Source organism: Enoplosus armatus, chromosome 2 (genome assembly GCF_043641665.1).
Source record: "Enoplosus armatus isolate fEnoArm2 chromosome 2, fEnoArm2.hap1, whole genome shotgun sequence".
NCBI lineage: Eukaryota > Metazoa > Chordata > Actinopteri > Centrarchiformes > Enoplosidae > Enoplosus > Enoplosus armatus.
In genome coordinates, this window is record NC_092181.1 from 22692166 (window position 1) to 22706508 (window position 14343).

General features: G+C 41.0%; 1 protein-coding gene across 2 annotated transcripts in view; it reads left to right on the top strand.

Annotated features, from left to right (window-relative positions):
* Positions 1-14343, top strand: part of sdk1b (sidekick cell adhesion molecule 1b) — a 204180-nt gene that overhangs the window by 156989 nt on the left and 32848 nt on the right. Inside the window, exons 20-26 of one of the 2 annotated variants that reach the window (XM_070913440.1) lie at positions 2239-2434; positions 3375-3473; positions 4632-4823; positions 7993-8120; positions 8232-8335; positions 10205-10355; positions 12980-13220. In XM_070913440.1, the coding sequence (XP_070769541.1) occupies positions 2239-2434; positions 3375-3473; positions 4632-4823; positions 7993-8120; positions 8232-8335; positions 10205-10355; positions 12980-13220 (1111 nt within the window). Of the gene's footprint in view, positions 1-2238; positions 2435-3374; positions 3474-4631; positions 4824-7992; positions 8121-8222; positions 8336-10204; positions 10356-12979; positions 13221-14343 lie in introns of both variants that reach the window. The other variant, XM_070913433.1, reaches the window with a different exon arrangement.

A 14343-nucleotide genomic window follows, 5' to 3' on the forward strand; every position in this document is an offset into this window, starting at 1 on the left:
ATAGGAGATTGATTGGCTTCCTTGAAGAGGTAATATGGAGCAGTTTGTACAATGGAACAGCATTTACAGTGTCAATCCTGAACAGTTTTTTTGTATATTTGGCAACATAAGGGTGTTTTTGTAACACTTCTTCCACAGATCTCTTCAAAGCGAAATGTGTAGTTGTGAACGTCAGGGGGTTGTGCTGTTACAACAACACCCAACAGAGAATGGTTAACTAGCATGAAGCATACTGACTGAAAAAAGTAAATAAATAACAACTACAGCTCCAATATGTCTTAGGCTGTGTCCAAAATCACTCCCTTGTTTACTCATTCATCGCTCCCTATGTAATAGACACTCAATAGTTTACATGACATCTATTAATCACCATCATTTTGCGTCATCACTTAAAGGTGTTGAGTCTCACAATGGTAATTTTCATGTCTATAAAATGCAACACTTTGCATTGTGGGATTGTTAGCAGAAAATAGTGCACATTCAAAATCCTAAAGGGAGTTGTGGTTTGTGAGTGCTTAGAAAAGAATTGTTCCATGTTGAACTGACAAGGTATTAAAATCTTACTAGCAAGTACAGTGGTAGATACTCTTTCAACTTAGAGTATGGACAGAATACATCAGTAGTATATGAAACAGAAACTAGGACATTGACTATGATAACTCCCCTTGGATCCATTAAAATAATCCTGTTCAACCAATTATCCACTGATACTTGTACACCTATTCTAGGTTGAGTATATATGTGTTTTCTTCATGTCTTTGTCCAGTTTGACTCTGATGTAGACACAGTGGTATTGAAACGTCTGTTTGCACAATTAAAGGCTGCAGATCAATCAGTGTGCTCCAGTCCTTTTCCCCCCTGGACCTCAGTATTATATTTCAGCTCTATTTTTATACATTAGTAAGTACATTGTAGACCAGAGAGTAGTGGAGCACACAAAGTATTGTGGAACTTACACTCTCTGTTGAAATGACCTCTCTGGAGAAACAGCAGTGAATGACTAAACCTCTTTTACCTGTGAAGCCTCATGAAGATGTGGTACAGTCTAGATTATATTCAATGAAAGATTGTTGGTTATTCCAACAATGTGTTACAGTACAGGGAAAGTGTGGAGAGAATGAGTCAAACACTCCATGCCATCAGTGATACTGCATTCAGAAACAAGCCTGCTGCCTAATCAACAGTGTTGTTTACTGTTATCATTTACTGAGCAGAGAATAAACCAGAAGAAAGAGGAAACAGAATACTTTGAGGCTTTGAGACAGCAGGTGAGACAGTGGGAGCGTTTAGAGCACTGAGTAGTGAGACACTGTGCCTACAGGTCAAGAGTTTATGAAGTTTGGAGACCAAATACAGATACAAATAGAAGCTCTGCTTTGCACCCCTACTGGCAATGCAGTGATAACATATGTATGTAAATGTCTCACCAATAATATGCCATTAACCAGACATTTTGAGTTCTATAATCATATGCAGCTTGTGTCTAAACAGTCTTTTTTTGCATTTACCCACCACTAACCCATTGTACTGCTTAATTCTGATGAAAAGTTCACTTTTTTTTTTTTTTTACCAAATATAAATATGGGTACCATATCACAGTGTTGCCCATGGCTTATCCCTCATTATGAATATTTAAGTGTATGCTTGTCACTGTTTTTGTGGCTAAAGCAATAACGCAAACCAAAATGATGTGGTTCTGAATATAAATCAAGCCTCACAATAGATACAGATTAACCTTTCATTAGGCGTTTAGTTGGACTGATAATCAAACGTAGTGTTTGTTTTCAGATGCTGTTGTGACTGATAATCCCCTGCTAGCAGGAATTTGTTGAGTGCTACATTCATACGTAAATAAATGCTCATATTTTAATATGTTTGGAATGCAGATAACTTTTCTGGGGAGTGAAACATGAATATTTTTTTGCCATTTAGACAAATTTGTAAATAGCATTTGGCAGTTTTAAACTTTAATGACGAAAAACCCTGGGGTATCAGCCTTATTCAAAAAAGATTCACCATAGCCCACACTGCGGTGCAAATAAGTTTTGTCTCATAAATGCAGTCAGAATATTGTGATTTGGATTTAGTAGCCTGAAGCTAATACTGGAGTTAAAATAATGACTAAACAAAAAGTAATGGAAGTATACAACAAACAAATAACTGTGATGGACATTTTAGTTGCTGTGGTGCCCTGCTGGATGAAAAACTATCTCTAACAGTCTTTCTCACTTAACGCAGCTTCTGGTCTGGCCAGAGCAGTCTCCAGAGGATGTTACCGTGGTAACCATCACCCCAGACTACCCCGGTTCACGCCACACAGGATTAGTCAGCGGACTCAAGAAATTCACCTGGTACTTTGGCTCCACCCTCTGCTTCACAACACCTGGAGACGGCCCCCGCAGCCCACCCACCCTGCTGCAGACACACGAGGACAGTGAGTACACACACACACACACACTTCAATGTGAATAAAGCCGAACAGAACACAATGAGCACTCTATCAGCCTCTCCTGTGAATAATAATGAAAGTGTATTGACTTGCTCTGTGTTCAGTCCAGCTGTTTCTATTAGTGTGATACACAGCTGTGTACACCCACACCCCCTGTTTTCTCTCCAGCTCTTACTTTCTTTTCTCTCCTTTTTAATCTTTTTGTTCTTACCCCCCCACTTGCCCCCTTTCATTTTTCCTCCACTGTGTCTTTTTAAAGGGGATTGATTCATATGTTTTCAGGCATCCTGGTATTTATAGCCTACTGTTCCATGGATAAACATAATAGCTGCCACTCCCAGTTGCAAGTACACATGCACACAGTCGCACCGTCAAATAAACACAATAGCCTATAGGCAGACAGTCAAGCAATTATTACCAACCAGCAATTATCGAGTGGGAAAGGGATATTAGAAGCCATTTATACACACACACAAACACTCACTTGCACATACACACACACACACGTACACACAGATATTGATTGGGTGCTGGGCGTGTTGCAGGGTTAACGGTGGGTGTAATTCTTGCTTGATGATAGCTTTTTGCGCGTGTGTCTGTGTGTGTGTGTGCATGTGTGATTGTGTGTGAGTGTTATTGAATGTCTCAAATGAATAGCTTAATCGCTCTGCAGGGAGAGGGGTTAGAGAGCCATACATGAAATGAGAAATGACAGACATGCGTGCACCTAAGTGTGTGAGTGTGTGTGGTGGTCAATGCAGATGTGATTAGGAGGTGGTGTGTGAAGTTGAAGAGCAGTAGGCTGCACAGACAAGAGGTATGTGTGCTTGTAGGAAGGGATGAATTACTAAAATCTAACGTTTTCTGTTGAAGAAGTTAAAATATGATAAATATTATCTGATGTATGTGGGCCCTTTTTTTTCAGCACCTGGACGTATTCGCCACCTGAGCTTCACTGAAATCTTGGATACATCGCTCAGAGTCAGTTGGGAAGAGCCTGAAGACAAGAACGGCATCATCACCGGTTAGAGCATTATGACGTCAAAGTATAAAATCACTCACTCGTGATTTCTTCCACCACCTCCATCTTCCCTCTATAATCAAGAAGCATTCATTTTACCATGTTATTTTCAGTCCCATTAACAGTTGTGACTAGAGAAGCTTAGCTTAGGTTAAGTTAGTATGTTTTTGCCAGAAAGTAAAAGAACACAATGATCTCTGCTCAGGTGGACAAATGCAGTGTCTAGTATGAAAAGTATAAAGTAAAAAAGTGGAAAGCATTCCCTTGAGGCAAGCAGTAGTGAATGGGGAGTCCTAAAACTTCTATACTTTCTTCAGTATTCTCACTTATCCTTTTATTTTCTGTCTGGCTTCCACAGACACCCCCCTGTCTCTGACACTGTGTTTGTGTACAACTGATTCATCGTCAGCTAATCCCTTCTCTCTGCAGCTTGTCTTCTCACATTATCTCCAACATGCCCTCATCCCACGCCTCCCAACACCCAGGGTGTTGCTTGTGTGGTGCATCACAGACCTCAAGGCACCCCCCCCCCCACACACACACACACAATTCATTTTGCCTTAGCTCTTCCATGGCTCTGTTAGACAATGGTGCTGGTGAACACGACAAGCTGCTGGGAATTCAGCGATCACACTACATTGTGTGTGTATGCATATGTGTCTGTGTGTTGACGTGGCCGCACCATGCCCAGCATTGATCAGGCACCTACACAACACGACCACGGTCTAACAGCACAAGGCTGCAGTGTCTTTACAGGCACCTTACACGCTCAGAGGTGTGGGAAAATGATTATTCAATCAAGGTCACCTTGCACATTTACTCTTTTTCTCCTCAACCTGCTTTTCATCCAGCACCTGGTGAGCAGGGAGACAGATGAGGGACCATTCACTCTCTCCAGGGCTTTACACACAAGTGGCCTCACACACAGACACACGTTTGAAGGTGGTGGAGGGTGATGCATGACTGTGAAGATGCGAAGGGACAGACAGGGATTTTGACTGTAGTTACCCCTCCCGCACTCTCTTCCTCCTTTTTGGCTCTGTACCTTTCATCATGTGTAAGTGTGTGTGCTTGTGTGTGTGTGTGTGTTTGTGTGCATACATGTCGGCTCATGTCTATATGCACCTTTATTAACGCAGCGTGTGCTCTACATCCCCGCAGGCTATGTGTTGTGGTGGGAAGTTTCTGGCGTAGAGTCGAGTCGTGAGGAACGTTCACTGTCCAACTCCACCCTGCAGTACCAACTGACAGGCCTCACCTCCACCACCATGTACACACTACAGGTGGCAGCGCTCACCGCTGCAGGACGGGGCGTGGTCACATCCTCCACCATCTCCACTGGAGTCCCACCAGGTACAGTAAATACACACACACACGGGAGCCGTTGACAGTGGATGTTAAAAAAAGATTTTGGCGTGTGTGTGTAGCAGAGTAAATATGACTGATGAGCTCTTATGATGCCATTGTCTTTCCGCAGGCTGATAAGTGGCTGTTACTGTGCATCCATGAATCATCACCCACACAACCAACACACACATTTACACACACAGTCACACAAAAGAGTTAGTCATTTACAGCATTTTAGAGAGCGCTTTAGTGTGTGGTTTATTTGTGCATATGTGTGTACACCGTGTGCACACCACGCTTGTGTGCATGATGAGTTTGTATGATTGGACTAAGGCCAAGTTGCAATCATTATTAGTGCTGATTAACTGCAAATGGCGAAGTGGAGGGAATGCAGCAATGAGAGAGGACAAGAGACAATCAAAGAACAGGACTGAAGAAGGGAGAGCAGATAGAGGAACATAATGAGGGAAGAACAGAGAACACAGAAAAAATGCAATCTCCGAAGAACAGAAGACCAAAGTCTCTCAGAAATGGACGGAGAGGCAGAGAGGGAGGAGAATGGAAGAAAAACCCGGCTCATACAGCAGGATTTTTGTCCTAACATTTTCTGATTACTAATTTATGAATAAAAGCAGAAAAAGTGAAAGCAAGATGGATACAGACAGTTCTTAGATTCAGAGGTTATTCATTAATTCATGAAAGCAAAAGACTGAAGGAAAGACGGAGGACTGGAGATTAGGAAAAAGAACTAAAGAATGAGCAGAAAGAGAGAAAGAGAGAGATCCACGGAGCATAGATTCTTGTCTTGTTTATTTATTCATGTATTCATGGAGTTGAGAGAATTTTGTCATTCATCTGAGCAAGGCAGCTGATACCAACATTTCCACATTATAACCCTTACAAGTTTGCTGCATGCACGGAGCAATGGTGGCTGATAGCTATAATTTGTTTTTGTTGCACACATGTATCTCACTGTATTCAGAAAAAAGATATTGCCTTGTTTCCAAAATAACTGGACCCAGTCATGTTATATAGTCCTTTTACAATAAAAATCCCCTCAGATATTCTGCAAAATCTATCTGAGGGGACCCAGTGTACTGATGTGTTACAACACACACACGCACGGCTTTACAGATCTGTATTCTGCCATGTTCAGCAAATATGATGCTTGTGATGCTGCAGCAGAATTGGATGGATTACAGCAGATCACACCAGAGCACTTACACCATCCAGGGATACCAAGTATTACACAAACACAGGGAAGAGAAGTGGTTGAAAAGTGGGTCTGAAGTGCTCGGTCTTGTATGAATGAGACAATTTAGAGCAAAGTGGCTTGTGATGGTTTCTGATTATGTAAATGTCATTAAGAGAAACAAGCTGCTATATGTTTCATTTGTTAGGACATGATCTGAAACAACAAAACAAAAACAGGATTTTAGCCTGAGTCTCCAGAGCAGTTGTCAAGTGTGCTGCCTGTCTGACCACTGCCAATTCAATTCAACAGCTGTCAGTGAAGAAGTCTATTCAGAGCCAGCTATAAATTGTGTGTGGCATTTAAAAGGTGGAGTTGTAAACCTTTCATTGGAATATTTAGTTCTGGTTGAAGTGTGCATACAAAACGTATTATTATTCCTCTTTGATTTATTCCAACTTGAAAAAAAAACCTCAACACCAGGAGAAAATAATAATAGTTTTCTGGTTGCTTGTTGTTGACCAAATTCAGAGCAGTTCGCAGCTTGAATGTGACAGGAGCGACTATTGAAACTTTTAGTCAATGATGTTTAGCAGCATATGCCAAGAAATGCTATTGTCAGAGAATTGTATTTGTTCTGTTAGCTGACTTATTTGATTTTCAATTGTGCTTTCCTCCAATTATTGATGCCGTCCCGTTTGTATCATTTGCCAGTCAGGGAAGATAGTTACTGTCTAATTATTTTTCCTGAACAAGTTATACAAAAGTTTTTCTACATGTGAATCATAGATTCCTCGTGGGAGGAAAGACACTTCAAGATACAAAGATATACAGTATATGACTTAAAAAATGAAGATACTGTCTGCTACATCTTGTCTGCTCTGCATAGACATGTTTATACTTCAGGTGTACTGGATTTCAGATCCATAATAACTGATCAGTCAGACTATCAGATGCAGCATGAAAAGAAGCGGGGCAGATCATTTCTAAGACAAGCCCTCACATGTTTTCTGCCTCTCATGTGGTTGTGGCGTTCAGGCTGTCACAATTGGTCAGCCATATTGCACATTTCCTGTCATTCATTATTGCCTTAGAGATGGAACAATGCTAGAATAAGAATGGGTCAAACATAATTTATGGGGCTTGCAGCTTACTCAGACATTTATAGGCCTTGAATGGACTTTAGTGAACTGTGCGTTTAATTCACCTCTCGCCTCCACTGGTGTACAGATTTATCTCTGTATTGTATTGTCGACCTTGGAAATATGAATTAAATTGCTCTGACAGAGAGAGATATACAGCTGTAGCATAAGTGCCCTTTAGTAAAATTAACAATTTTTTTTTTCAGGGAACAATCTTTTATTTTCCTTTTTTTACAGCCAGGCGGCATGGACACATATAAAAAAGGACTGGAGGCAACTTCTTGGCTCACTCCTGCCTAAAGCCTTTTTTGTACTTAAGTCATTATTAGCAACATGATTTACTTCTTCTTCTCTTTCTATTATCAATGTTATTATATATATATATATATATATATATATATATATATATATATATATATATAGTGTATTGCCATGTTGTAGTTCTAACCAAAAGTTTTTCAGTTTCACCATGGTACATATTTTTATCCCTTCATTGAAAAGTATTTATAAAAACATTATTTGTCTTGTTAATTTCTTTTGATCCATCCCTTTGAAATAATTTGCCATGCTGTGATGCTACAGTCTTTTTCTGCTTGAACAAAGCAATCATTTTTGCAAATAAATGCTTATTGCACCTGGTTGCTGCAGCACCAGCAAAGCAGAGGCGGTACACAGAGTAGTTTTATTTTCATAAATAACATTATAATGAGTGGAACAATCCCACAGGTTTTGGTCAATAAATATTTTGTGGTGAAATGTGACCTTCCAGTATTAGCTGCATGATAGCAAAGTTCTTTGTAGCTTTGATTAAAGCAGTATGTTATCTGTTTTCTATCTGCAGAACTTCCTGGTGCACCATCTAACGTAGTCATCTCCAACATCAGCCCTCGGACAGCAACACTTCGCTTCCGCCCTGGTCCCGATGGCAAGACCGCCATATCACGATGGATAGTAGAAGGCCAGGTGTGTGTGTGTCTGTGTTTGTGCAAGTGTACTTTTGTGGTCCCTGATAATTCTGAAACACAGCAGGTGGAAAACTATTTTATAACATACAATATCCCCCTTTAACAGGTAGTGAAGGAGAACGGGAAGGAAGAGGCTTGGAGAGTCGTCTACCAGAAAGACAACCAGCCAGATGCAGACACGCTGGAGATCCCTGACCTCACTCCGTTCACCCAGTACAGGTGAGCAGCAAATACACACAGCCTACACAAGAACCTAGTCAAGTGCTACCACACACACACACACAAACCCACTCACACACATCTCACTCTCCGCCAGTTTCTGCAGTATTGCAAGACTCAGATGAAGTTAGATAAATCACAGAGAGAGACAGAGAGACAGTTCCATCTGAGACTTTTCTGTTTGTCAGCACCTTCACAGCTGCTGCATGCAGATCCTTATTACCCTCCTGCAACTAGCTAGAGGGGAAGAGAGGGGAGTGGGAAGGAGAGGGATGAGGGCAAGGGAGAAGAAAGGTGATGAGAAAGCGGGAAGGGCAGCAGAGAGCATTAAAGAGGAGAAAAGACAAAGGGATAAGAGACAAGGAGAATAGGAAATAGAGGTGAGAGGAGTGTCTGTAATCCCTGCTCAAGGGCCATGGGGAACCCGCAGTTTATAAATGTGATCTATCGTCACTCCGAACAGCAGCAACTCTTCCTCCTCTTTCTCTCCCTCTCTTTCTCTATCAATCTCTCTATCTGTGTGCTGTATTTATCAGTCTATCTGTCTATCGCTGCCTCTTGCTCTCTGTATCTCTGCCTTCATCTGTAATAGGATTGCGGTGTGTGTGTGTGTGTGTGTGTGTGTGTGTGTGTGTGCGCGCACACGTTGCACACTCACAGGGATTATGTTGTCACAGGCGACACCATTGGGACGTTAGATGAAGTGATGCACTTGTCTGTGTTTCTTATCCCCAGCTTTAAGTCCCTCTTTACACCCTGCTCTCTATCTCCCTATACAGGGACGAGAACACATAGATGTAGTCTCTCACCCACACTCTGCAGGCTCGCACAGTTCATCACACCCACACTGAAGCATGGTTGCATTTAGAAGTAACAAAAGTAACAAACGCTCCCTCATGGCTGTATCTGAGTGTGTGTTTGTGTCAACAGGTCTACATAGTTATATCTCTTTTTCTGATTGAGTGTTTGGCATCCTCAGACAACTTAACAATATGTCAATGGCCTTTTCAGAAATCCTAACACCTTAGCCCTTCCAGCTGAGAGATGCCATTGAGTAAAATATGTTTTAGTTGTGAAGTGAATAACACAAATAAACACAAACACAAAAGTCCAAAGTAGTTTTTTTTTTCACTCTTACTGTGAAGTCTGGTTGTCTTGTTGACATGTCCTGTGATATTTTGATTGTGTGCATTATACTATGGATCAATTTTATCTGTCTAGGTGATTTTTACAATATTTTTGTATGAGCTGTATGCTGATAAAGGCTGTATGAATCCATTGCTTAGGTTTTTGTCACCGCTTTTATGGTAACACTGTGGACTCAACTAAAAATATTTATACATACACCGCTCAGCTGAGAAAACTCAACCATTGTCCAACTTGAGGCCCATCTGTTATGAACTGACTTCTTATTTTTTAGTCATTGTGTGTTTAAAAAGGTACTCAAGCAATGTAGTATTGTACTTAAAGTTGGGGAACTCAAAAGTGACTTATAAAAAAAACAAAAAGGAAATCGAAGCAACGAAGGCTGGGGTAGCCTGACTTTAAATCTCTAGTATGGACTGGATACACTACACATACATTACCCATAATGCAACTCAATATCATCTTTTTGTTACATCTTCCCTGGCAGGTAAACACCCTCGTCTTTTATCCTCCACAACCCCATTTTGTAATGCAGGCTTTCTGTTTGCCATCAGCAAGCCTGTCGAGATTACCCCTGACGTCACTATGTTATGTTTTCAAACTTTGGAGGACACCCTCCAGAGCTGCAGTAAACATTAGAAGTAGTACGCCTCATGACAAATAAACTAAACTTGTTGTTGTGAACTTGAGTGTCCCTGTAACGGTGCTCTCTGTTCTCACCAGGTTCAGGATGCGGCAGGTGAACATTGTTGGCTCCAGTCCCATGAGTCCCCCCTCCAGGCTGATTCAAACCCTACAGGCTGCCCCTGACACACACCCGTCGAACCTCACCCTAATGTCTGCCACACAGACCAGCCTGTGCTTCAACTGGGAGGTACTGAAACACACATACACACAGCTGCACGCTTAACACTGTAACACATTAAAACTCTGCCCCTTTCCAATCACTCAAACTGCTAATTTGACAGATGGGGATTTGTGTTTCTTTGCTCTGCATCTCTGTTTATTTGCTCTTATTTTTCTGTCAGTGCATGTGTGCATATGCGCATGCATGTACACTCACCAATAGCAGGACTGAACAGGTTGAGTGGCTGACAGCCTATAATCAGTGTCTCTCCTTGTTATCAGTGCTAACACTAATCTGTCACATTTCCCATTCAACACGCGGACTGCTAGAAGCACAAACTGCAATGTAATTTTCTCCTTACTGTCTTTTCTTTTTTGCTCTTGTTCCTGCTCTCCGTCCCACTCTCCCTCCCTCTCTCTTTTACTCCCCCTTCCCCTCTTCTATTATAACATAAATGGAGACCAGAGTATTTTCCATTTAAGAGTTGGAATGAGAAAAAGAGCCTGTCAAATCAGACACAGACACTGAGGCGCTATGGGCTACCTGTGCAGCATGCTAATGGGAATTTACCTGCATGTTAGCGCCCGCCTGAGCTATGCTAGTTTTTCTGCTGTAATGGAACCATCACAATGGTTTTAGCTAAGGCTATTATTCTAAGCTGCATATTAAGGGTAATAAAGCTAATGTGACATTCTGTATTATGGCTCCTAAATGCTAAGCTGAACTAAATCACTGGTGTATTTAAAATGGCTGGGTGTCTCACTTCCTTATCTGCTGCACACCACAGAGCAACCACTGTACAATGTTGGTTGAAATCTTCTGTGGAATGGTATACCATGAGCAAACTGAACTTCTTACTTGCGTGATTTCGGGGAACTGAATAATAGGTGGTGGTAGTTGTAATGCATAATGACATGGTGGTTCACGGGCAGTGTAGAGAGGGTGAGGTGACAGAGAAAAGGTATAGATAGGAAAAGGTGGAGAGGGTGACAGGGAATCAGAGTGGAAGCAAGTAAAAGAGGATGACAGTGTGAATAAAACAGGGAAAAGAGGTGATGGAGAGAGAAAGATCAGATGATGGGATGTCAAAGGGGAGAAGACAGCAAAAGGTTTTTAGGATGTACTTTAGAGTTTGACACTCACATAAATAATCGTATTCTTTAGAGCAACGAAATGCTTTTTCACTTGTGAGTGTCGGCGTTTGCTTGCATTTGTTTATATCATATTGTGGAGACCTAAACTTGATATTCCACTTATGTTATTTGGACCCAACACATATCTGGGTCTTTTTTGATACTCTACCTACGTTCAAAATGTTCTGCTCATAGTGGCTTTAACTTTTTATTCAAGGGTTTAAAGGCCCTTAAAAATCTATTTTCTCTATTAGCTTGTTACCATGTCATAGATGATCTCACAAATTTCTAGTTAGAACAGTTTTGGTTATTTCACATGAAAAATGGATTTTGTTTTTGTCCTTGTCCTTTTGTGCTGGTTTGAAGTGGGTGGGACTCTGCTGGAAAAAGGTGGTGTCACATATTTCTGTGAACCAATCAAAGTTTAACAACACTTGTTTGCTTTTGTTTCCTGGCTGCTTTCAACTAAATGTGATCAAACCACACCCATGCAGTCGTAATAAATGATGTTTTTTTCTGAACTTGAACTACAATTGTTGCTTATTTAGTGTTTATATTTAATGTTATAGAGAAATACAGGGATTTTGTATTTGTGCGAGAGTATCTATCTGAGCACGGTCCAATCTTTGTGTATATGATATGTGTGCATGTATCTGATGCATACATGATAAATGTGCTGTATGTTTGTCTTTGTTGTTTTTGTGTGTGTATTGTATTATGATTTTCTTCCCCAAATGCGTGTGTGCTCCTCTAAGAGCCTGAGGTCGTATTAAATTAATTTCTCATAAATACACTGAGGGTATCACTTCATGTTTGTTATGAGGAACTGTGCCACAGTGTTTCATAGAGCCACAAGGTTAACCAAATTATCATTTTATTAATCACAATTTTACCAAAATTGGTTTCTCGTTCAGTTATCATTTCAGCTCCTTCTCTGTATGGATAGTTCTTCTTCCATGAATCAACGTCAAAATTAATTAATTTCCAAGTACAGGGTAGCCAAGTGCTGACACATTATAAGATATTTGCACAGTCCAGGATTGGCACAATGGCCCTCATTTATTAAGCCATTGTGGAATAAAGTGCACAATATTTAAAAAAATCTGCCTCGGAAATGATCTTGAAAATAGCATAGACATCTTCTGTGCAGACATAAGTTTACTTTTAGTCTTCTACTAAACAAAGTTACATTTGTTAGATTTTTTTTAAACATGTATAACTTAATAAGCAAGGGTCATTTGGAGTGAACATGACCTTATTTATATATACTGTATATGTACTGTGTATATACTATATAAATACTGTATATACCATATATCGTAGTTAATATCCACTGTTTTGTCTGTAAAGAATGGCCATAGTGACTAAACAAACTCACTACAAAAACACATGCAAAGCTGAAGAACTGTACCAGTATGTGTTACTTTTTTCTATAGCCACATGTGCGCATTCAGAATAAGAATAATATACAGCAAAACATCTCTCTCTCTAATCTGCTCACTCTTTGTTACCCTTCAGCCTCTTCCAGACTCCGAGTACAACAGCAGTCCAGAGACCGTGGGATACCGGCTGCGTGTGTGGAGGACAGACGGCCAGGGGGAGGACAGGACAGAGGATGTGGAGGGAGCAGGGGGGATCAGTGAGACCACAGTAGAGGGCCTGAAACCCTGGACCCAGTACCAGGTTCAGATACAGGCCTACAACTCCATAGGACCTGGACCATGGAGCAACACTGTCGCGGCACACACTGCAGAATCTGGTAAGAACACAGACCTCATTCACTCCTGTTTAATGTTTGCAAGTGTCCAACAGAGCTGCCAGGCCAATATAGTATTAGTAGGGTATAAGAAGTACTCTGATTACCTCCCTGAGTCTCCTCTCGTCCTGCCACCTCTCTCTGCCCTCTACACTCTCCCTCTATTTCAGTGACGGAAAGATTGACGGAGAGAGAGAGGGAGGGAGGGGGAGATGATTGAGATAAAATCGAAGATTGGTTCAGTGAGTGAAGTAGCACTGAGCTATGTGTGTGTGTGTGTGTGTGTGTGTGTGTGTGTGTGCATTTGCATATCTATCCAACAGTGGACCTCGGCGTCGTAAGATGTTAACCAACAGTTTATATCATGCTAAAATCCTGTCAAAGACACCTCTGGTGAATTTATTTTGATTTTGTCCAAGAGGAGACCTGCAGGTATGTGAGTGGGTTCATACTCGAGGGTTCATACAATTTTTAAATATTGTTTTTAACACATCTTTCTTATCAGTGCAGGCATAGACCTTGATATTTTTGATTAAATTGTTACTGTCACATCATTTAACTGTAACCACGATCTTCCGTAAACTTGACAAAGTATTTTTTTTGTCCAACCTTAAGCCACACTAACTTCAGGGAGCTGAGGGGGCCTCATGTCTTCAGACTCTTGTTTAAACTTGTACTGCAAGTAATGTTTGTGTGTGTTGTGTGAGTGTGTCTACACAAATAGTATACCTGAGTCCAGAAAACTGAACAAGAACTTTGAGCTGCTAGTGTAAAAATACTCAAGTAGCATAAAACACAACTGTATTTAAAAGAGAAAATAAAGTGTATTTTTACACAATAGTGGGAAACGTTTTGTTTTTCTGTTTTTCATCTAACACAAGTGTGGACCCTGAGTAGACATTTAACCGTTCATAGAGTCTTCTGCTTGGGAGAAAGTGTGTCGCCTCATTCACTGTGGTAGAATATGCAGAGGTACAGTCAGTAAAGGGACACTCCAGGTTGGTCACCTGCTGTATGTCATGAAAATGGAGCAGAGGGAGACGTATTGGGCAGTGTGATGTTCAATCAGTAGCAGTTCAGGAGAGCGTTTTGTCCCAACCAGGAAAATTAATGTCAGATCCCGATC